Source organism: Rhynchophorus ferrugineus, unplaced genomic scaffold (genome assembly GCF_030347505.1).
Source record: "Rhynchophorus ferrugineus isolate W39M unplaced genomic scaffold, kcgeb_rfMv2 rfM9, whole genome shotgun sequence".
Classification (NCBI taxonomy): Eukaryota; Metazoa; Arthropoda; class Insecta; order Coleoptera; family Curculionidae; genus Rhynchophorus; species Rhynchophorus ferrugineus.
In genome coordinates this window covers 29000341-29027272 of record NW_027472588.1, presented here as the reverse complement: position 1 = coordinate 29027272, position 26932 = coordinate 29000341, and the positions used below count along the sequence as shown (strand labels likewise).

Genomic DNA, 26932 nt, shown 5'->3' with positions numbered 1-26932 from the left:
TGACCTATATATTTTTTTAAAAATTAATTATATTTCTTAAACATTCTAAAAAACCATTTAATATTATATTGTAAATTGTTTAAAGGTGTATTTAATTTAAAAGGTTAAGCGTAATTTTAGATACTTAATTGTAAAGGTGTATTATCAAATTATAGTTTTTTTTTCTCCCATATATCTATATATCGACTTTTTTTTAAAATATTGAAACCAATATATCGATATTTCTTAAAATGTCTATATTTTCCTTGGTGGGCAACAACTCTACCCTTAAACATGTTTCAGTTGACAGAATAACACCAAAAAGACTAAGAAATATCACATATAAAGGTAACATTGCAAACAAAAATTATTAGAAATGTTATTTAACGGTACCAGGAATTTATTTTAATTCGTTTTTCTGGGAAGCTATCTTTAGACTTCTTTATTAATTGGTAAAATATATGTATACAAATGACAATTTTTTTACAAAGATTAATTGGGTACAAAATACTGAAAAAAGGAAATGTAATAAGAAAAATAATATTTAGGTGTTCTAGTAGATAAAAAAAAGAGTCCAGAAGTGGCATCATTACAACCCTAATTGTTTTTGTTGTTGCTAAATCTTCTTACCTATATATACGTAATACAGGTATGAGCAATTAATAATAGGTATGAAGAGGTTCCATGAAATTTTTCAAAAGTATTGATATTCATAGACATTTCACTATAAAACAAGACAAGAAATTTGAAATGAGATACTGTAGTAGCCCGATACTGTAGTAGCCCGATACTGTAGTTCCTATATACAGTAGATCTTAACATTTCACAAAGATCCAATAACAGCATCAAACCTCCAAATACACCTTATAATAAAATACACCTATAGCTGAAGACAAGACAATTCAAAGTGTGTAAAACACAAAATTACAATACAATTTGTTTTAAGGTATAATAAACCCAAACAAGTATTCTGTGTAATATTATAGATATAAAAAATATGTTGACGTCATTATTGAATATTGAGATAGTTGCTAAAACAAGCCACTTGTTAATTGAAATGAATATATTTGTCGATCTTAAATAAATTTGAATTTTCAACATTGCTAGTAACATAAGTCGAATATTATTGTTGAAATCTAAAGAATGTCTAAATTTTTCTACTCTTATTACAAAATTACATAGTATAAATCATAATACGTTTATAATAATATGTTGTCGATGTCATAGTTACTTTAATTATCAATTAATTACATCACGAAACTTCCGTTGTCTTAGTTTTTGATAACAAATAGTAGTTCTGTCAATTAATCTTTTATGTGCATACATAAAATTAAACTTCCACGAATATAATACGATATTTTAATAATGTATTATTATAATAACTATAGTGATTTGATACAATCTGGTTTTTATTCAAAGACATACAAATTTATCCCAAAATGCAAATTTTTGTACGTCAGCAGTGACGAAATTGCTTTTTTATTTCTTTCAGTCTTATAAAAAACTAGTCATTTACCATAAACAGTTTTTATTTGTTTCGTTTTGTATTTAATTTGGTTTTAAAAAGATTTGTTATATATTCTATTGAAGTCGCAATATTTATGCTTTTATCTTTAGTTATTTATGTTTTTTATAGATCTAAATCATATCTACCTAAACATATTTTCAATTTAATGTATATTGTATTCATAAACAGTAAACAACAATAAATCATCTTCTTGTTATATTTTCTTATTTATTTTGTGGTTATAAAGTTTTATATTAAAAGTAAAATAAAATAGCTACAACAGTACAATAATATATAAACGTTCTTAATGGAGATAAATAAATAATACTAAAATGGAGACAAGCTAATGACAAAAATGTTTATGAACATACTAACATTTTGCTGGTCAACCTAAATGGTAAGCACAAATTTATCTATGATTTAAATTTGCCGCCATTAGTGTGGTATGGTAAAGTATAACCCTAAAAAATAGTTTAACACCAGACAGTTTACGGTTAGAAAAAATAGAGTAATAGACAATAATAGGTAAAATGGAATTTTCATTGTTAATAATTTATTTGATAATATTTTAAAAATAATGAAAGATGCTGCTCACAAAATGCAATCACACTGTTGGTTCGACTTCAACTGTGAAGAGGACAATTAGAAAATTCAGGAATACTGGTGATTCTATACCCACTGCCCATAAATTCAGTTAATAAACAATTCAATCAATGTATGAGACCTTTTTGGTCGTATAACCTCTAGTTTCGATTGATTGGCCCTATAGATCACGTCATTAAACGTCATTTTTATTATTTTATGAGATTATTTGAAGGTAAACTACACAAGAAAGATGTCATGATGTGGATTAAAATCGTTCTTTCGATACGGTATAACCATGTTACCAGAAAGATGAAAAATTTTGTTGAAGATAATGGAAAATATTTTTATTAACATATATTTTACCAATTTATCGTAATAAGGGTTTTTTTCTAATTTAAAAAAAATATTAGAATACTTGTAAGCACCTGATACAATTAAAACATCACAGCTAAATTTGCTAATTAATTTACATCTTTCGTAAATATGAATAAATTAAAGGGAAAAGGCTTTATAATTCACCACTATTGGAGTAACTATGTGACTAGAAAATATTTGCCTATTACTTCTGAAATAAAAACTATTTGTTCATATTTGTTCATTTTATTTATAATAATGTCTTAAATATTTCATAAAAAGTTTGAGCCAAAAATATTCCATAGTTTCAGATCATTCAATAATTTAATAGGAATGATGCAAAACATTAAAAGAGTCATATCTCCTAAATTACAACACGAGAAAATATTTCATAAAAGTAGAAAAATTTAAAATGGTTGTATTGAATTTTTATTATGCTTTCGAAAAAATTCTTAGACTTCATATATCTGATGCTTATGGAAAAAAGGGACAACATCTTGGGAATGAAACAGAGCTGTTAGCAAGAAAAAGAGATTACTAACTTGGTTTTGGGAATTAATAGATAATCGTAACAAAATTATACCCAAAAATATTCTTTGTCTTCATTCTGTATTTAGAACTTGAATAGCAAGTTTACATTAATATTTATCATAAATGGTAGATATTATTTATATTTTAGGCGTAACTGGGATAACTTTCCTTATCGGATTTAATATTATTGCCTTATGGACAGTCACAAAATAAATTTACATCCCTGACCAGCAGTATTCGAAATCGCGATAAAAAACGATTTTTTTAATGGCTATTTAACGAAAATACTAGATAATTTTAATTAATATATACAAACCAGCACACTAAAAAGGTCACTTCTGGCGATTTATATCAGTTTATGCCCATTTAAAAAAATTAACGTAAATGTTAATTATTTTAAATAGCGTAATCAGTATTCTATGAACATTGTAACTGACAATTTCTTACAACATTCAATATTTAGTTGAAAAATAGTAAGAGTAACGTAATGGTGACCTCAATTTTACAAATACAAGAGTTAAAGAGCTCATTTATAAATATTTTACGTATTCATATTATATAGTGTGGGTCATATGTTAAAAATGTACATATATATGTAATAAATATAATGCAATATAAGTACTGTAATAAAAAAAATAATGAACTTTTTGTGGTTCATGAGTTGATCACTATTAGCTAAGAATATGCTGATTATAGTAATACATCTTTAGCAGAAAAATTATTTTTCTACAAATATATACATTTTGATATGTCTAGGGATGGAAACACACTTGTTCTTGTGGCAAACTATTTTCTCACAGAAAAAAAAAATTGTAACTTGTAAAAGCGATACTGGCCATTAAATAATATAATATAATATAATTAATATAAATAATATAATTAGCCAAATAAAGGCAATATATTTGTCATCACCTGTTAAACACCAATCGATAAATGTATATCGTCTAATAACACCACTGAATACTTTCTGCAAAATACTAATAACACACTTAGTTCCAGTAGTATTTAGTACTTGCATGTATTCTGTTAATTTTAATGTTAATCAAACATATCTTCTTCCACACCTCTTTTCCATTTTTTTGACAGCATTTCGAAACTGTAAGCTGGCCAAATCGTGCTGCATTAATCTAAATAACAACTTGTGCACCAGCGTTGTCATACATTGATGACATGGTCTGTTACTCCCTATTGCTGGCGTTTTTCCAACAATGCATCATTTGACTTGTTCAATTTACGTGGATGTATTTCTCTAGTAACACTCAGGTTTAAGCAGCTCGTAATACACAACACCTTGCTGATTCCACCATATGGATTATGTATCAGCAGAACTTTACGGTCATAAATATTCCACTTCGGCGTGTTAGTCCACTATAACTTTTGATACTTAGAATGGTCGCAATAGATCCCTTTTTCAGGCCCTTTTTTATATCAAGTAATGAAATCATGATGTTGAAACTGTTCGAAATGTCATTCTCAGTCAATTTGTGTTAATTTTCTGTCCTTTTGGATCTTAGTAAGCTGTCTGAAAGTTCTTTGAAACTTTGAGCTAGATTTTTAAAGAATAAGTTTTACAATTCATTCTTTTCCAGTTTGGTTTTTCCTGAAAGCGTACATTAGTGTATATTGTACATTAGACAATATCACAAAACGTAACAAACATATGATAAACTTAACTTAACTGTACAGCTTCAACAGTACATTTCCTTAATCAAACAATAAAAGCAGTGTATGTCCAAAATACAATTTTAAGCGTTCTATGATTAGTTCTTATACTATTTCTAACAACGCATATCTATGAGGAGTTCTTATATATATAATTAAAAATACTACTAAAATACAAAAAAATATTTCGTCTTCCTGGAAAATCAATAAAATCAAAATTTAAATAATTCAATATTTATGTTACTGTCATTTATATCCTGAGAGTCTGAGGCCTAGATGAGCTCCAATGTTAGAACAAAATATGGTGAGATTTCGGGAGTGGAGGTTTAGTTTCTAAAATATTTATTCATATCATATTTAGATTAGATATTACTTTATCATTGATAAATTCGCTAATCAGATTATAATATTAGCTAAACCCTCTAACGACGTTTAAATATATATTTTAAGATAGTACATTTAACAATGAACACAATATTATCATTTCAAGTATCTTTCAATAGCTCGCATAACTCACAATATCATAAAATATGCATATGATAAGTAGGGAGATTACGAAATATTAATTAAATTACAAACGATGTCAACTTATTTGGAATCAATAACAATCCGTTACACAATCTAACCTAGACATATTACGAGGCCAGAGAGAGATCAATTAATATTATTTATTTATATATCAATTAGTATCAATTTTAAACACATAACCTAGAAACAAAAATCCTAAAGAGATAGCATAATTAACGAAAGACTGGTAGTAAATAATTATAATACTATAAAGCAATGGAAAATAGAACAAGTTTATTAGTGTTAATGCAAAATATTTATATGTGTTTTATTCAATAAATTCCATCAATCGGTTAAAAGGTTTTGTTGGTTAGGAATAAAAGTTGTTTAATAAGTTGTGTTTTTCGATAAGATAATATTTGATATTTTATGGATTCTCCGATGATGGAATTTGTTTGTTAATGCATTTTATTATTCAACATAACCTCCTTTCTTCAACCCAGTAATCTAATTACATGATATATGATTATAGCCAATATAAACGAAAGCTAAATATAATAGATATTAAATGAACAAGAAACGCAAATCTCTACTATGTAGTTACTTAGTATTTCTGCAGTTAATGTAATAATGGTTATAAATTATTAAATTACATAATATAATAAAAAATATAAGTTATTAAATATATATATATATATATATATATATATATATATATATATATATATATATATAATATAAATATATAAATATCAATGAATACTTATCTTCAAATATATCATCTAATTATATATATATATATAATATATATATATATATATATATATATATATATATATATATATATATATATATATATATATATATATAATATTTTTACAGTTATAAAATTAAGATTTTGTACAGAACAAAAACAAAAACTTAATTTTATAACTGTAAAAATTCAAAATGACTAAAACATATTAAATATTAATTTATTGCTAACACAAAATGTTAAAAATTCATATATTGATTAGTTTTCTTATTGGTCTGTATGAACCGTCTGTTTTATGATACAGAAATATATTATACACAACTTGCCAAGGTAAGTACGTGGTTTAATTTTAAATAGACGGTTCAAGGAACATTTGCGTTTTCTCCAATCACACTAAACATAATCAAAATATGGTCATTCTTAGAATCATTAAGAAACAACAGGTCTAGGTGGCTTGTTGAATTTTTTGAAATCGAATTATTTTATGTACTACTAACCTGAACTCGTGTGTTACCAATTGAAGAAAATTATAAATATCTTAAATGTTTTAAAGTTTATGAACTGGCAATCAAAGTAGCATGATGGAAAAAGAGAAGGAGTTTTAAATATATAAATTAACTGGGTAATAAAAATTATACATTCGATATATTTTCCTTTATTTCATCATTTTTAAAAGTTAAATATAGATTTGAAAGAACAAACAAGATGCAATTAGTGAGAATACAAAAGCCAGTACAAGTTTTCAGATTATTTGTCTTAAATATATTTAAAAGCATGTTTTAACACTGTTCGTCCAATTTATATATTCAGGAATACTCTCAAAATATCACTTATAAACAAAATTGTAAGTTTATCAGTGGTAATACATAATAGGCAAGCAATTTTCAATATAGCATTTAGTAGTAGCAGTCTTCTGCTCCTTTAACATAATTTCGATCATTATGCCCATATTTATAAAAATACATTATATACAAAACTGTTTTCACTGCTTGTTGTTTTTCTTTTCATCATCGTGGTAGTTCTCACGTCTCTACATATCTAATAAGATTGCTTTATTTGTTTATAATAAGTTTTAAAAAGTTCTGTTTTTTATATACAAAATAAAAGGAAAAATGATAAAATGTTCAGTTTGGGCTCTTATCACAAGATTTCTTGAATTATTTTATCAAAATATCATTATGCGAACGGATACATTATACACAGAATTCCACAAGTTGAACTGACAAAGACTAATAGGACAACTACTTGTTGTACATTGTTAACTAATTTTTCCATTTCCAATAAGTACTTATTTATTAATTAACCAGTTATGTTATATATAAAAATATATATTATCATTGCTGTAGTATATTAGTGCATTTGATTTAATGAAGACACATAAACACATACAAAAGACGATTTGTATGTATTGCTTCGTCATTTAAAATATTCAAAAAAATGTTTTCTAAGACATTTATGGTGCTTGAAGAATGAATTGGAAATCTCTTTTCATGCATTAAAAAAAAGAATACATAAAAAATGGATTTGAATTCAAGTAATAACATATAATTTTAGTTACCAAATTATATTAGTAAGTATATATTTTATTATTTTATTGTTAGTGATAAAATAGTTAAAATGATTCTAATTAATTCAATAATTAAATTAATCAATCAATGTTCATTATATGTGGTACTGACGAATGAAACGAAATCAAAAAAAATATCGAATTGGAGGCATATGCTTCAAAGCCCAGTAATAGGTAACTAATTAATGTTTATAATAATCACGTTTGACGTATACATTTTAACAGTAAATCAGCAAGTTTGTAGTTTATAGCTATTAACTGTTGATGCTAGAGATTTGAATTTGTGGTTTAGTCAGGTCTGAGCAGCCCATGATGAACAACTCCTTCCCAATCTCACCAGTTGCTTCATGGCTTTGCGACCTCTAGTGAAACTTGTCAGACCTTCGATCATGACATTTTCGTATATTATTGTCATATAAAAATCATTTGTCATTGTCCATAATAATTCATTAAAAAATAACTAATGTTTCTCAGTTTTAATTCATATGGAATCCAAGTATCGAGTTACGAAATGAAATATGTCTGTCCATCCCGATGTATTTATTAATTTTATCGACTTGTTCCACCATAGGCCACATGGACAAAGGCGAGGTTCATCTTTAACATTGATATTGGTAAAAATGTTGACGCTAATCTTCATTCAACGTCATAAAAACACAAAATTTGTGAAAACCCAAAATTACTGACGCATCCAACCTAATATATTAAAGTGTGGTTGAAAAGTGATATCTCTATTAGTCAACTTTCATAAGAATTTAAGCAGAAAATAAAGTGGTGTTTATGAAAATATTATTGATTGAACATATATGGAGTGCCAAAAATACAGAAACCAAATGCCACTATATATTTTTTGGGAGAATTATTACAACATACGAAGATGTTAATTGATTACCAAGATCATATAGCTTGATACTGTTAGACTTAGCTGTTATGTGAAAGGCCAAGTCTATGAAAATAATTTCCAATTGGTTCCTGAGCCAAAAAAAAAAAGTATTCAAAGTCAGATAAATCGTCCGTTGGTTTGCGTTTAAGAAGTATAAACATTATATGAGTACTGTATTGCGAATGAAAAACTTCTTCTAATTAACACAAATGTGTAAAAAAAGAATTAAATATACTTTCAGAATTGAACGGAAACCGATTATATAAACCAATTTTTTTTTTAAAGCGAACAGAATTTTGGAAAATATTTTTCCATTTCAATATAGAAAATAAGAGTTTAATAATAAAAGTTTTAAGATTACCAATACTTACATTTGTTATATACACAAACTATTTCAATCTGCGGCATTATTGTAGTAGTTGTTGGTATTACTTTACATGTAAAAATATTACCCGTGTTAAATTAATCAAAATAAAAACAGCACCCTAAAGTAACGAACAATAAATGCGATTAAGTTCAATGATACAGTATCAATGATAATCGGCACCTAAAACATTAATCTTTATATAAACCAAGCAATTAAGCTATACCAAGAACGCATGATGCCACCCATTAAATAGGTGTCCGCAGTTATGGTTTTGGGACGTGTCTTTTAACGGCATATTGTTTCAAGTTATTTCGCACAAACTGACCCTAATTTGGCAGTTATTAAGACAATAAAAACATATATAAAAACCTATATCTGATCCATAAATGGTAAGTCTAATAAAATTTCCATATGGGTATCTTGGAAGTATCTACAAGCTTGTCGATCAAATAACATGAAAAAAAAATGTTTACATACTACATATAAAAGCAAATATGTTTTTAAACTTAATAATATCATTTGTAACTAATTAATTAATGTGCTAAATACGTGTTAAAACTTTCTATTGTAATTATGTATTTTTTAAAATGATAAGTAATCATTTAAAAATAAAGAAAGCAGATAAAAAAAGTGTTCCTTATTTTATCTGAAAACCAATTGACATGTTCCATTAATACAATACATCACAATTAAGATTACTAAATAAAATAGAAAAATACTTACAATTTGGAATAGGAACAATTATTATCTCGCTACAAGGCATTGTTTAAAGATATTTTTAATATCACACACCCGATAATATAAAACATACAGAAACTATTAAACTTTTCAATCTAAAACAGTGATTTTTTGTGAATTCTCACTAGTATCGATTCTCTCTAACGTCTGAATAAATCACGAAAAAAACAGCACGTTATATAAAACCGTAAAGTAAGGACACAGATTGTTATATATGCGATTTTACCGAATTATCCGAAATGCAATGCCATTCTTTAAAATAAAGGCTTTTATATATAACCGCGCTAATAATATTACAGAAAAATAAAGCAAAATAAAGTTTCCAATCAGAATAGTGCTAGTTTTATTATGCTATAAAACTAAAATATAAAAAAATCATTATGATTATTTGTATATAGTGGACATACTTCCTTATAGCTTAAGCATCAATTTTAGAAATAATTTATGAAGCTTACAGTAAGTTCATATTAGGCACGGTATTTAATTATAATGGATTTTTATTAAATTGACTATTAATAAAATGAAGGAAATCTGCAATAGATGGCATAATTTTATTGAGATGTAAATAATATATTATTTCTTAAGGTGTATGACGCTTTTATAAAATTTTATTTTTAATATTTAATTCAACGAAAAATATTGCTGAAAATCATATAGTACTATTTAATATTTATTTATTTATTTTGCAAAAAAGAAAAGAATCTTTCTGGTTAATTGAACAAAATTGAGGAAGGGAATTAGTAGAAATCAAATTAAACAAAACAATAATAAATTTATCTTTTTGCTGACAATATTACTTGATTTACTTATGAAGTAGAATAATGAAATACAACTGTTATACCATAATACGTTATACGTTATACGTTAATAACAGAATATTTCCATCAAATGCTCTAGATCTTTAGATTTAGATTCTCGTCAGATAATCTAACTGAATAGAACCTCGATTTTTACAAAAATAACTAAAACCCCAAGATAATAATAAAATTCCACCGAAAACAATAATACTTTGAAGTTTGTTGCGACGCAAAATACTTAGTTATATTTATATATCTAGTTATTACATTAATTGTTATATATTTATACAAAACAGGATTTAAAATATAGTTGGTGAAAAAGAACGAGTATTTTCTCCTATTAAGTAGGTACTTTAGATAAGAGTACAGACACTTGAAACCGAACCAAGTGCGTCGCGATTTTAAATCGATGGAAGATCATCAATAGCGACACTAAAGGGACATGAAGCATGAGTATTTGGTAATCTAAGAGTCCAGGTTTTTCTATCCCTAGACACAATAAGGAATGAGGTCCAGCTTCCTCAGATACCATCAGAAATCCGGGGTGAATATCAAGGATAACATTCGATATATTCAACATATTTTCAACTACAGCCTTCGTTCAAACCGAGTAAGTCAAGTAACATAATCAATCCCATGAAAGAGGTAGTTTCGCATCAGAAACACCAATATATCGTAAATTCTTAGCCCTAAACTATATGTAAGTTAAACTATTCACATCCACTATTCTTCACCATTTCATACCTATGTTCAAGCACACTTTCTTTAATCTATTTTTCTTATTTGCTAAGTTTCATTCTGCATTTTTTATTTATCTTGTATGTTAATTCAATTAATTGGCAAAAACATTTTAATACTAAATGCGTCCTTGTAGATTAATCTGCACAAGAAAGATAGAAAATACACCTGTATTTTTTAATGCAACACGTATCCTATCCTACACGCTTCAAGAAAGGTCAAGAAATAATATATGCAAATGTTTGCCATAAAGTTAAATGTTTAAAGAATATGTAAAATTAATTAAAATGCGTATTTTTAGTAAAGCAACATTTGCGGTTAGCACTGATGACACTTACAGATAACCGAAAACCTTGATATTGACAATGGTTATTTTTAAAAAGTTACCTGACTCTAGGTTAATATTAATAACTAGATACTTATTTAAGGCACTTAGAAGTTGCGATTTCAATTTAAGGCATCTGTAGATAACTTGTTAGAATAAGAACGAGGTCATGAGGAAACCTAGGAGATATAAATTCATAAAGGAGAAAATCTATACTACATGAAGACCCTAAACTTGTTTTACAAGTTAATGTAATTCAAACTATTATAAGTAAAAATAAATAGTTGATACTTTTTACACGAAAATGTTAGCTGTACATAGCTCAAACTGTATTAAAACTAACAACATGTCGACAACCCAATTGTATAAAAATGTATTATTTTAACTTGCGACAATCGATGAAAATCCATGTGTCACAACTTGAATTAAAAAGATCTGCAGCTATATGATCAACAATCGGCCAAAGCAATTTTAATTCGATAGAATATTACTAATGGCGGCACCAAGGAAACGAACATAAGTATAAGAATAACTTAAGAATCCTAGCAAGTATCATTATTTTGGAAACTAAGAGTCTATGTTTTTCCACCCTATACAAAATAACGAAAGAGGTCACAAATCATTCTAGAAAATAAGTTATCAAAAATTGTAAGAGTGTTACTGTGAATGTTACATCATACTTTATATATAATATAACGCAATTAAAACTATTAAACAGAATAGAAAAGAATACTTACAATTTGGAATAGGAACAGTTACTATCTCACAACAAGGCATTGTTTAAATATAATCACGCACAAGTTAACAATAAACATATAGAATCTATAAAACGCGTCTACATGAAACAGTGATTTTTCGTGAATTCTGATTAGTTTCGAACCTCTCTGACTTCTGAATGTATTGCGAAAAAAGCGACACATTATATAAAACCGTGTAGTAAGGACACAGATTGTTATATATGCGATTTTACCAAATCGTTCAAAATGCAATGCCACTCTTTAAAATAAAGACTTTTAAATAAAATCATGCTACTAATATTACAGAAGAATAAAGTAAATACAATTTTTAATCAATTGAGTGCATGTTTCAGTAATGTTATAAAGCTAAAATATTCAAAAATTAGTGTTAATTATTTAAATATAGTCGACTCACTTCCTTGTTAATTTTAGCATGCAGGGATCAGCAATAGATGACATACGGTTACTAAGATGGACCGACATAGATTTTGAATTGAATGACATGATAATAAACAATATTATGTATCTCATTATAAATCGCTATATTCATAATATTTTTATCTAAATATATTAAACAATATGAGTGTATTCAAGCTATGTAATAAAACACTTTATATTATGTCATTAAATAACTAATTTAATCCTAAATATATACAGGCATATATATTTTAAATATATTTTGAACAGTACGTCGTTGAAACGTCGTATTTTCGAATAAAAACAATTGCCCTCCTGCATCTAAGCATTATTTAGAAATTATCCTGATATCACATGTAATATTTGAAAGTGCCTGTAAAATACTCAAAATATATTTGATATATGCATCGTTGATTGATATATCGCAACTCTGAAAGTATTGTGAAACATTTATATAAAGTTTAAAAAAATGTTATATAAAAAAGAACATAAATTCTTATACAGGCGATTTTACAGAGTACAAAACATCAAAATGCAATATTATTTTATAAAATAAAATTGTATCTATAACCAAAATGACAATATAATATTACAGAAAATTAAAACAGTAATTATTTCCCCTAATATTAAATAGGATATAAATACAAAATAATATATATCCTTTAAATTTAATCAATTTGGTTTAATCATATAGGTTTCTTATATAACTTATATAACAATTTCTTCATCAATCTACATCTTTAAATAATGAAAAATTGATAATGTACTACGTATAGAAAAGTTTTCTCTTTTTATTTTATTCAATTTCGGTAAAAATAATTCGGTTATTTTTTTACTATTACTAAAAATTATATTAAAAACAATAAAATATAACATATTAAAGCTTTTGACGAACCAACGATGATTAATTCAAAATAATTATGTTGATTCGAGTCATATAAGCATCAAAATGACAAATTATTAATCGACAATCCAAGAACAACATAAGTAAACAACTTTCAGTGTTGGTTATTGACAAGTCGTAGGTGAATATCTATGAGATATGGTGGTAATTCAGAAAGAAGGCAAATTCATATTATACGAAAACCTTGAGCAATGTGAAAAGCCAGAAAATTGGGTCAAATATTGGGTGGCTTCGAAGGAAATAAAATGTTTATACGTTTTGCCATCAGTTTTGCAGAGAAATTGGTTATCTAAATCACGTGACGCTTAATTTTGTTTATTAGGTTATTTAAAGCATATGATCTGTGACAAAGAGCCTACAATTGAATGTTTAGATTATTTTAGATTCACCACATGTATGCAAAATGGTTTTGAAAATATTCGGCTAAAGAGTATACGTGTATGTACTAGTACAGCTGTAGAAACCAATTGTTCGATATTCTCTTCCAAAAATATACCATGAACTTAGTGTTCAAAAAATGACATTTTGAAAGATATAACTATAACCCCACTATGCTATGATACATTAGGTGATAGTTAAATACAACAAGCTTTCAATTCAAGTTGAAAAGTCATGGGCGAAGACGACTTTATGAAAAGATCGTATAAGACTAAAACCACTTATAAGAAGAAAAAATCTAATACCTGCACATTAGTTTCGTTATAAACAAACATGTAACTATTTACCAGGAGTATAGAATGACAGAGATCATTGAAGAAGTCGACGAATATAAAAAAAAGTCTGCTGCTCTCTATTCTTAGATGTATTTCTTTCAAAACAAAGTCCTAAGGGGTCTCAGTATATGCAATCAGCACCTCCATCGTAAGATATTCCATTGTCATGTTATTATCGAAGTATTACAACTCTTGAATGACACTCGAGCAGTATTCAATATAATCAATATAGATGTGTAAGCGTCTAACAGGAAAACAGAAGTGTTATTATCAGTTACTATAAACATCATGTTAGACAAGAAACAGAGCAGATCAGACTCAAAATCTAATTTCATATTTTTCTCTCTACTTGACCTAAAATCAAAGAGATTGGATTGTCAATCGATCATAAAAGCCAATTTGGACCTATGGCGCACAAATATGGGGTTGCACCAAAAAACATCAAACCAATTAGTAATCCTAAGTCAAAACAAAATTGTACGATTAATTACCAATGCTTATCGCTACGTAACAAAGGAAGAGCGGCATGTAGAAATCCAATGGATTTACGAAGTTGTCCAAGATGTCTCCATAAAAGATGAAAAAAAACACTACTTAACCACAGCAACTGTATAACGAGCAGGAAATCAGAAGATTGAAGCGAATCAAAGCACCCGAACTTGTGTAGTATAACGTCTTACTCTTAACTTAATTAAGTTATTTTATTTTATTTCATTTTAGGAGTATTCTTGTTTGTGTATTGCAAGTACAACAGTGGAAATCAATTAATTTGTAAATTAAGATTGTATTAAGCATACGCAATGTAAGATTAAAATTATTTTAAAAAAAAATTATTCCTCTAAAGTCTAAGTAAGGACTGATGAGTTCTCCTAGATATAAACTTCGATTTTAAGTTTTTGTTTCTAACCAATAATGTGTTGTAACAATAATTTTTCTAATAAAACATCTTTAGACTCATTTATATATTCAAATATATGCTTTATCGATATCGATATTCAACTAGTATTATTAATAATTTAAAATTGTTTTCTAAATACCGGAAAAACTAACTATAAATACATTGTTCAGTTAGTAGCAATTGAAGAATTAAATAGATACTTACACTTTTCTGGTATTTTCTTAGGAACAACTGAAATCATTTTCAATTATATAAATTACTGGATGCAGCTTTAGAACGATGAAGTAACACGAACTGCAACAACAAAAATATACTCGACTGAACGATTTATATATAGGAAAGAGTGATATATCACCGATGATTGTTTTGCGACTGAACATCAAAATATATAAACTCAGGTCAAGTAGTGAGTATGTTTATAGATATCACGGTTGTTATCAGTATCGTTGTTTTCGAACATCATTTTTAATATTACTGAATAGTTTGTGTTTGGTACGTGGTTTCGAACCAATCAGTTTATGAAAAACAACTTGTAATTTTTTTGCATTATACGATAATTAGATCAATTTAATATACCAGGCGATTGAAAAAATATACATAATCGGTATTGGTTTTTATGCAAAATTTTCCATATTAAATTTAATGTAGCATATAAGCAATTAGTTTTACTGACAAGTTATGTTTAAGTAATAAAAATTATTATTAGTACACACAGTGGCGGGTGGCTATGAAACATGTTCATGAAAAATGTTCCTTAAAAATTGTCAACCTTCTTCGGGTATCTTACGATGGTACCATTGGTTGTGTGTGAGTCAGAAATGATTGTCGAGTTTATTTAAGATGCAGTCCAGTGTTAGCCAAGGGTATGTCAACTTTCCACTGATTTTCAATCTACTAAAGCATGCAATTATGCGAAATTTCTTACAAAAATAAATTACATTCAAAGATGTGATGATGAAACTGATGCTACAAACTCCTTGGCCTTAACCCATTAATGTAAATCGTAACGATATCCACTTAGAGCAAGTATAGGAATTCAAGCACTTAGGATTCGTAATACAGGGGGAGAAAGCGACATCTACCACTAAAGTAGTAAGACAAACCGGTCAAACTGCAGGTTGTTGCTTCTCTAAGATAGTATGTGTGAAAGAAAGGAAATATGACAATCAGAATTAAAATAACCCTCTTTCAAAGGCTTCGTGCACAATGTTTGAAAATGTGAATAGTATAACCGACCGTCGTTTATGAATTGATGATGATAATTGGTATTTGGTGGGATTGAAAACCATGTGAGAAGGTGAAACGATACGCTGCTTCAAACTGCTCAAACCATTAATTCTATAGTAAAACTCGTCATTCAAAGGTGGGTCTCCCATATTTTGTCGGTCATATTTTAGGTTATATTTGAAATTTTCTATTGTTGCGTATAATTTTTAGAACATTTAAAGTAAAAATAATTTGTTTAAATGCAAAATCAAAATAAATATTTGTATTCCCAAAAATAGTAATTTTTTCTTGCAAAGCTTCCTCCTCCAGGGCAAACGTATTTTCTGAAAGTAAGCAATGATACAATATACATCTAAGAGAGTTTCTTGTGAGGTCCTACATAAACCTTCTGGATAAAACTCATTGCATATATTGAAATACGTAATATGTTTATATCTTATAAGTAATTTGCCTTAACCTATTGAAAAGGAAAGTCAGCTCGAATTTCAATGTCAGAAGAAATTAGAAGTAGGTACAAATATGTATTTTCCAATTAAGTAAATTAAAATGTTTGAAAAATTAAAATTATAACACACGTTAATTCGCAGACTCTTTTGAAACAAGCGAATCTAATTTGAATTAAGGCAGATAAGGAACCTGACAGCAAACTACAAAAAAAGACTAAGAAATAAGCGTATATGTATAAGCAAGAATTAATATATAGTTTTTCTGCTATTGTTATTGTGCTTTGTTATCTAAATGTTACTTAACCGTCCTAATAATCTATTTTCAATTATTAATAATTATGTATTATGCTATTTCTTGAGTTTGAGTTAAATAAGAAAATTGTGTACTACACTTAATTTAGCTAAAATTCTTTATCATATTTTATATCATTAATGAAAGTAAATCTGTACATGTACATTTCACCTATAAACAGACCGTACAAGCCCCAATAGCATTAAATAATACTATCATTACATATAGCAACAACAATAAATATCTCGGAGTGAATCTAAATGCAAAAATTCGCCGGAAGGAACATATAAAGAAGAATAGAAAAAAACTGGAATTGAAATATAGGCAAATATACTGGCTAATTGGATGAAAATCGCAATGATCACTACATAATAAATTGCTATTATATAAGCAAAAAACTGAAACCTATATCTACATACGGAGTTCAATTATGGGGATGTTCTGCAAAGAGTAACATAAATAAAATACAAATTTTTCAGAACAAAATCCTGAGAGTTATTGTGGGCACACCCAAATACTATAGGACTGATCACCTACGTCGAGACCTTCAGATACTCAGTCAGTCAACACAGTCAGTCAAGAAATCAAGAGAATTGCAAGAGGCATAAGGAAAGACTCCATTCTCATGAGAATATTGAAATATTGTAGCTCCTGGATACCACCAGAACAAGACACGGACTTAGAAGAATCAAACCATCTGATCATGTGTAATGTTGTGTAGTGAGGTGCATATATTATATTAAAAAATACAGCAGAGACATGTATAAACATTATTTCACCAGAGACTAAGATAGGGCCGATGGGCCCTCCTTGTTATATACCTAGATTTAAGTTATCATAATCACAAATTGTAAGTTAGACGGAAACGACTAGTAACAATGTAATAATTAAATAATAAAAAAATTATATCAACAAATTGCAGTACTTTTAAGTCTAATTATTTCAAACATTCTCAACAGTACTCTGCAATAAGAAAACAGCAATTAAGTGTTGTTTATTTTAGTCGGTGAAAAAAGCAAATGGTAGATTTAAACCCAATTTTGATATTAAATGTAAAAATGGAAAAATATTCACTAATGTTCAATGCAGATATGCAAGTATGATTTAAATGCACTATATAATATTAAATATACATTATATATAAGGAAAAACATTATATTATTACAGTATATTCCCATTTAAAAGTATTTTATTAGATTAGACAATATGTTTTGAAAACGTTTCAGACAACGATTAAATAATATTTAAATATGTTTTTATCAATACCCTTTTTTAAATACCCTCTGGTGATTCAAACGCGCCAAACTTTACATGCATTACAACTTTATACCTGGAAGATCGAATTCTATGTATCTTCCTTCGTCTCTATTTCGACCGTATGGTTCCAGTGGCCATGCCAAGTCCAACGGGTCATCCAATCCGTAGAAACAGTAAACCCTACATCCCCTGAAGGCGACCCTGTAGAACATCCTGGTTCAATCAGTCTGGTGACTTGTTGAATTATTTGGTCTGTTTTTTAATGAATAAAAAATCAAATCAATCAATCAATCATTTTGTATCGCCGTTCAACAAGTCTCCACTTCTTTCCTTAATAAAAATAATATTTTAAAACAAATCAAAAACTCTTACAAATTTCATAGAAGGTCTGCGATTGCGAATGAGATAATTTGGGCAGCAATATCATGGCATTCAGCTGGTTCTTTCATTCACATCACTGGCCGGATTACTGTCTAACCTCATTCCGTCAAACTCTGCCATATTCCAAGAAGATAATGTGTCCATACACACAAGGCTCAACAACGTAATAAATACATATTGTACATCTATCAGATGTTCATGTTCCTTTGTCTATCGCCTGTATTCCTAAGATTAGACGTATGTATTTTTTTATAAATTATTATTCACATAGCACTCAGATCATTAAATAAACATAAGTTATGACATAATTAGTAGTTTTGTATTTGAAAAACAAATAATTAGTGAAATAATCTAGGTATCTTATATTTTATTTATTTCAAAAAATATTACGTAGTTATTTGTCATGTTTTCTAATTTAATATTGCTAGTTTATGTACTAACGACGAAAGTAAAAAAGTATGCTCAACTATATTTTTAGATGAAGCACAAGCTTTCGATAAGGTTTGGCATGAAGCGTTGTTCATAAACTACAGAAAATGCTACCAAAACAACACACCGAACTATTAAAATCATACATTACAACCAGAATGTTTAGAGTCAAACAAGAAAAAGCTTACTCTACAATAAAAGAATCTAAAGCAGGTGTGCCATAAGGAGGTATACAGGGATCAATGCTTTATATACTCTAGACTTGTGATATACCACAAACGGAAAATATTAGGATGGCTACATTTGCTGATGATACTGCGATTATAACTGACGGAGACAATAGTGAAGAAGCCTCACGAAAATTACAACAGGCAAGTGACAATATAAATAATTGGACACAAGGTTGAGAAAGAATTAATTGAAGTAAATCTGTATATCTGCAGTTCACCTATAAACAGACCGTACAAGAACCCATAACATTAATCATTCCATATAGCAACAACGCTAAATATCTCGGAATGAATCTTGATGCAAAACTTCGCTGGAAGGAATATATAACGAAGAAAAGAAATGAACTGGAATTGAAATATAGGAAAATGTATTGGCTAATTGGAGGAAAATCATAATTATCAATACATAATAAATTGCGATTATATAAGCAAATATTGAAACCTATATGGACATACGGAGTTTAATTATGGGGATGTTCTCAAAGAGTAACAAAAATAAAATAAAAATTTTTCAGAACAAAGTCCTGAGAGGTATTGTGGGTGCATCCAAATACTACAGGACTGATTATCTACATCGAGACCTTCATATACCTACAGTCAGTCAAGAAATCAAGAGAATTGCAAGGGGGCATGAGGAAAAACTCCATTGTCACACGAATATTGAAATATTACAACTATTGCATACCACTAGAACAGGACACAGACTCAAAAAAATCAAACCATCTGATCTTGTGTATTGTCGTGTAGTGAGGAACATATATTAAAAATTCAGCAGTGACGAATATAAACATTATTTCACCAGAGACTGAGATAGGGCCGATGGGTCCTCCTAGTTATATACCTAGATTTAAGTTATTATAAAGACAAATTGTACGTTAGACGGAAACGACTAGTAACAATATATTAATTAAAAAAATGTATTAACGAATTAAATTATGTATAGTGTAACATAAAGAATAATTAGCTGGATTTGCATGAGATTATCATTAGCATAAATGTTGGTCTTAATTTATAAACAATATTATCAAATATTTCAAGGAATGTCAGAACTCATGCTGATAAATAATTTAAAGATAATAACCATAAGATATGAGTCAATGCACTTTACGAACTGCCCACAATAGCCGCGATACTAATATGGAACTATATTATACAAAAAAAACACTAGAAGTTAGCCTGTTTGAATTCCACAGAAATGAACACATATCTTTTAAATGATGCTTTTACTAAACCACGAATTAACTCAGGCGTAAGTTGAACTTTAACGCATATTATTCAGAACCTTCGAGCTGTTTATCTTCATTTATATATCCATTTTTGAAATTTTTCTGCGATAATTAATGTCGTTTCCGTTTGTTTCTATACTTAAAACAAGGTTTATCATATTCAAAACATTTATCATTTTTAAGGTAATAGTAATGATTATTTAATAGTCTTTGTAAATGATCACAAGTCATTAATTTAATTTATTTTTGATTAAAAAACACAGTCTAGAAACTATTATTTTTGAGTAATAGTTTCATTTATTGCATTATTCTATTTCTTAAAAACATCTCAAATAAATATTAATTTGGATTTGTAAATCCATAGGCTGTATTATTCACATTTGTTTAATATCACACATTGTGATGTTAAATCTGATACATTGTTATTAGCTATTATAAAAACTATAAAATATTTTTTCAAAAAATTGAACCGCCTTTTTTAATTAAATATGTATATAATAATCGTTGCAATAACGAAGTAAAAATAAACAAAAACCTTATTTAACCTATCTACTACACGTATTTTATATTCTACTATATACACACAATTTAGCTTAATACCTACCTAAACCTACTTAACTATTTACAATATTATTTTAACTACTAACCAACTGATCACTTTGAAGTCGGGGTCGAGCAATACAATAGATTTATTTTGTTTGTATTTGAATTTTGTATATATGTAACAAAATTATATTATTATTTGTGTATAGTTTGGGCTCGGCACCGACTTCAAACTAATCAGTTGGCAGCAGTTAAAATAATATTGTAAATACATAAATAGGTTTACATAGATATTAAGCTAAATGGTGTGTATATAGTAGAATATAAAATACGTGTCTTGTTTGAATATGTTTTACTTTTTAGTGAGTTCCTTATTTACTCTTTAAAGTCAGCTCAATTTTTGTGTTAAAACACCTTAATTTCCTTTTTTTCGTGTTAGATAGATATCTAATATGAGTAAATTATGCAGTTATTTTATTAAGTATTACAATGGATATCCCAAGTAAAAATACAGCAGGTATAAAAAAAGTAAGAATAAAGAAACAATGATTGAAAATAAGGAACGCCTCAGGCCCCGGCGTTCGCTAACTAGTCTAGGTGATTTGACAAATGTTCCAACCAAATTAGACTAAAAGAAAGTTGCCTCCCCCATTGGGAATCGAACCCGCGACCTCCTCGTGAGAGCTCAACGTTCTACCAGTTACACAATAGAAACAGTTTCCTGTAGTCCTGAATGGCTTTTACACTGAACTACTTCTGATTTTTCGTCACATTAGTTCAGCAATAACATTTTACATAAATATTTGATTATTTTTTGGTTTTGCAGTATAAGTCAATACTAAGGCCCATTTGGACCTATGGTACTGTGGGATACTACAGCACATCTAACATAGATATCCTCCGATGCCCCATATTACGTTTCCAACAAACAAATTCAGCGCGATATCCCCTTAGAACCCATAACAAGTGTGATTCGAAGTGTTAGTGCGAAGTACTCTGAAAGACTATATTGGGATGCACTCGCCAAAGAGCTAAATGTGCGCGATGACAGTGTAGTGCTTAGGCTCAAACGCAAACTACCATACGAACTGATTAATAAGCACATATAGTGAGATTTAATAATCTCTAGAATAAGTTAGTAGTTTTTAGAATAAGTTAGGATAGACTTTAGAATAAGTTAGAATAGTATCTACAATAAGATTTAGATTATATGTTTGTTCAGCAGATCACTTACTGAAGTAATCTTCTACATGCTAGGATAGTTATATTATATAACGGAAATCATATAATAATACTTATTGCCCACAGGCAGATTGTTGAAGTTTTAAAAGATTAATAAAAACAAATGCAATTTAGAAAATCATTAAAGCAAACTGGCGTACGAAGCTACAGTCGATACTCACAAATAATTCTACTGAAACTGAGAGCTGCTCAGACGTGACAGTTATCACGTACTTATCTTCAATTGTTTCTTTAAATGAGTGGTACACTGATACAGCATTAGATATTCTCTGGTCTGTTGACATGATATGACGAACGAGTTGTTTACATTTTAACTCGCCCCAAAATATTCTAGCTATTAACAGCATTATTTAAAATCTTACACACTTAAGTTATTTATATTAGTCATAAAGTTATTCCATACCACTATATAGATTCTTAAATAGTCTATTTACGTCACTTATGGGAAGTTTATTATGTGTCAGATTGTCAGATTGGTTGCCTCTATGTGAAGAGGTACTTGCTGTGCTTATTAAATGTTCTCAAATATTGTAATAACGTATACAGATTAGTTTAAACATCCAAAAGTGCACAAAGACGCGAAATTTTAAGCTCAATCAAATTATATTACAAGAAATGGAACGACGTATGGATCACTGTCCAAAATATTTAAAATAATCTAAAGTCTGAGTTCACCGCATTTGTACAATAAACTGTGGTTAATAAAATTTAAAAAATAGACATTTTGAAAGCTGAAAACTATAACAAAAATTGACCCAATTGATACTCCTAAAGATATGAGTTTTCATACTAAGTTTCATTGATACAAGAACTAAAACTAATTTCGCTTTAATAGCAAAGAGAATTCGTCTATTTCCTGTTCTCAGATCTTAATCAATCCTGGCTGGGAAGAAATTTTCGTCGAATGGAGAGGTGATCGCCAAAATTGAAGCATATTTTTAAGCAAAGGACAATTCGTACTACAAAAATGGGATCGAAAAGTTGGAGGGTCGCTATAATCAGTGTATTACCCTTGAAGGAAATTATGTTGAATAAAAAAAGTAATTTTGCCAAAAGAATGTGTTTTACTATGGTATGCCGGGGACTTTTCAATTAAACCTCCCCCTATTTCGAAGTCGGTTAAAAATACTTCACCCTTTTGGATGTTATTCTTGAACAAGGACCATGCTAATCTTATCTATAATCCTATATCGTTTTTAATATATAACACTTTTAATATATGTACCGATTAAGCCAGAACAATTGTTAAATAAGAACCTGAATTATAATCTATTGAATATAAATTTTCAAAAATTTATCCATCAATCTAGAAAGGAAACTATTTGTATTGAAAATTTACCTTGATACATATTTTATTATTTGTTTACTTATATTACCTAATATTTGTTATTATACTGATATACTTAAACAAATAACATTTAATAATTGGGTTTCATTGTCTTACGGTATCTTGTTATAATAAAATATGTTGATAAAATGATTCACTAAATAATTTTATGAGTCATTGATTAAAATATACTTGACTGTTTTCAACATTAATTTCCTTAATAAATAGTTCAGTTCATATTATTAATATTATTACTTTTTATAATAATAATAATAAAAAGTATCTCCAATTATGCTTTCAAATGACCATAAAATTTTCTGAATATTGAGATTTAGAATTATAATTAATTATTTAGTAATAAAAAATAGGTAATGTAATATATATATATATATATATATATATATATTACATATATATATATATATATATATATATATATATATATATATATATATATATATATATATATATATATATATAAGAAATTGTTTATTGAATATGTATATTTATTAAATTAATAAATGTATATTCATAATATTGTATACATTAAATGCATTATTTTATAATATTATATATAAAATATATGTTTAATGATAAATGTGGGCACCATTATTTTTATTTGTAATAAGTGTATTAATTTAGTAACATAAAAGTAAACGTTTGTTATTAAACAAATAATGCAATGTATCTGTTGGGGTAATAAGTAATATATTGTAAATAATAACATGTTATAATAAATATTAATAATCAGTCTAATATATTAAAATACTGATACGTCAATAAGCAATTGAAGTTTAATACATATTTTTGAAGATAAGCATAATTGTTATGATTTCACATGATGATAAAAATGCGACATTCAACACTTTTAACTACCTTAATCTAGCGGAAAAAAATTTATATAATATTAATAGTTATTTTATACAGCCAAAAGGAACCTCCAATTTTATTTCAAAAAATATTTTCCTGTTTAAAAACATGTTATAACAAGGCGAATGAGCTAAAATCTACTCACGTGATGTTTATATTGCATGTGATGTTTAACTTGGACTTAACTAAGCCAGATGTATTGGCTTGTAGGGCGTAAATTATCCTTAGATAACAAGGTATTATTTGTAAAATTTTTCAAATTCATAACATAAGCATTAATCAATCCATTTTCAAATTTAAGAATTTCAATTAATTTAATATCTGGCGAAGTCAGAACAGCTAAGAAAAATTGTTCTTGCTTAAGAGCTAATAGTAATTGATAAGGTTCTGGAGACATGATACATCGCTAAAATGTATTATATAAGATATTTCTATAAATGTTATTGCTGTTGAAATAAATACATTTACTGACTGAAAAAATTATGACAGCTATTGTTTTAAAGATTGAATAATGGAATGAATATGTAAATAACAATGCAATTTTATGTAAAAGTGAAGATAAAAAATTACCCTTTTATCACATAAGCCTTTTTATTCAAATTACTGTTCTTCAATATATATATATTCAATTATTAATACATAAATGAAATAATGAAAATATCTAGATAAAATGAAAATTAATCTTCCTAAATGGAATGTATAGAACAAACAGAAGAAATAAATTATTAATACTAACTTGATAAATTTTTTAAACCTCCCACAAATATTAAGATGTTTAAAGATTTGTAGCGATCTTGAGCATGTCGAATTTTACATCGTGGAATAACGGTCTACAAAATACCCAGAAATATAATCCCAGATGTTGAACACGGGCGGGGTGCCAACTGGAACCCGACAACGAATGGCTGACGGCAACCCCGAGACGTTTATCTGGGATATTATTGAAGGGTATTTCGGTCATTCAGTGCTCAACCCTCGTTCGGTTAAGACGTGCCACCATCGACTGCCCAAGCCTCGTCTTCAGGTAACTCCGCTGCCATCCGTTTCATTATTTGTATTTTTTATATTGTTTTTATATTGCCAATAAATAACGGTCACATAATGTAAACACCACTGTTTCATTTCGATTTACCTCCATTCACCGAGCCACATCATTTTACCCTAAAGTGGTGACCCCGACGTGATCTTTCGCAAAATTGGGTTTGGACTCGTGAATGGAGGGTACGTAGAAAATGGTGTATTTCACGTGACCGTTATATTTTTTGTTTCAAAATTTTAAATATTTTTAATTCAATTCGTTTTCAATATTACCTTCAAGATTCATTTTCATTTTATTCCGATTAATTTCATTATTTCCAATTCATTTTTTAATTTTTTTGTCAAAATTTTTATTTCACAATCTTTTGAATATTTTTCTAGCACTGCTTAATCATCAGCGTATCGGCTAAACATTTCTTTCGGCGCTATGTTTAAATCATAATGTCTTCCTTCGCTCGCCGTCTCCGTCATAATGGCAGATATTTTGATTTGAAAGGCTTTGGGCAGCTTCGGTCGGATACCGTCGTTATTTGTTTTTTCTGAATTAACCTAACGTATGTGACTACGGATTAGTCACAGAGCAGCCCCAGAAGCTAGGTACCGATTGCAGTCACCGTAGACTCGTTTGTCTTCGCCGAAGTACCAGAATTGCTAACGTCTCGTCGTCGAAGAAAATAAGCTACCACGTCGTCGAACAGTCGATCCTCCCACAGCGTCGATTACGGGAGCCCTGTCTGAAGAATAGCTTGTTTTCAACGTCGTCGATGGACCACATTCAAGTGCCAAAGCGACGATGATGCAACGGTATCTGTAGGACCGGAAGATATCAACAGCCGTACCAGATCGCAACCGTACCAACCACAACCGTTTCGAACTATCATATTTTTCAAAGCCCATTTTACATAGCACATTTTGTTTCGTATATATTTTTTTGTATTTAATATTTTTTCAAACATTTTTGTATTTTTTGCTTGAAATAAGTTTATGTAAAATTCTGGCAGGGGAGTATTGTAGCGATCTTGAGCATGTCGAATTTTACATCGTGGAATAACGGTCTACAAAATACCCAGAAATATAATCCCAGATGTTGAACACGGGCGAGGTGCCAACTGGAACCCGACAACGAATGGCTGACGGCAACCCCGAGACGTTTATCTGGGATATTATTGAAGGGTATTTCGGTCATTCAGTGCTCAACCCTCGTTCGGTTAAGACGTGCCACCATCGACTGCCCAAGCCTCGTCTTCAGGTAACTCCGCTGCCATCCGTTTCATTATTTGTATTTTTTATATTGTTTTTATATTGCCAATAAATAACGGTCACATAATGTAAACACCACTGTTTCATTTCGATTTACCTCCATTCACCGAGCCACATCATTTTACCCTAAAGATTAATGTAATAAAATATGTAACTATATAACAATTTATTATTTAAACCTTTTTGACAATTATTTTAGTT

General features: G+C 28.4%; 1 protein-coding gene across 5 annotated transcripts in view; it reads right to left on the bottom strand.

Annotated features, from left to right (window-relative positions):
- LOC143202611 (alpha-tocopherol transfer protein-like) overlaps positions 1–26932 on the bottom strand; it is a 58977-nt gene that overhangs the window by 23108 nt on the left and 8937 nt on the right. Inside the window, exon 1 of one of the 5 annotated variants that reach the window (XM_076414253.1) lies at positions 15168–15335. The exons of 2 other annotated variants lie outside the window; for them this stretch is intronic. In XM_076414253.1, coding sequence (XP_076270368.1) covers positions 15168–15204 — 37 coding nt within the window. In that variant the 5' untranslated portion in view covers positions 15205–15335. Of the gene's footprint in view, positions 1–8700; positions 8825–12031; positions 12158–15167; positions 15336–26932 lie in introns of those variants that run through there. 2 more of the 5 variants (XM_076414251.1, XM_076414254.1) reach the window with 2 other exon arrangements.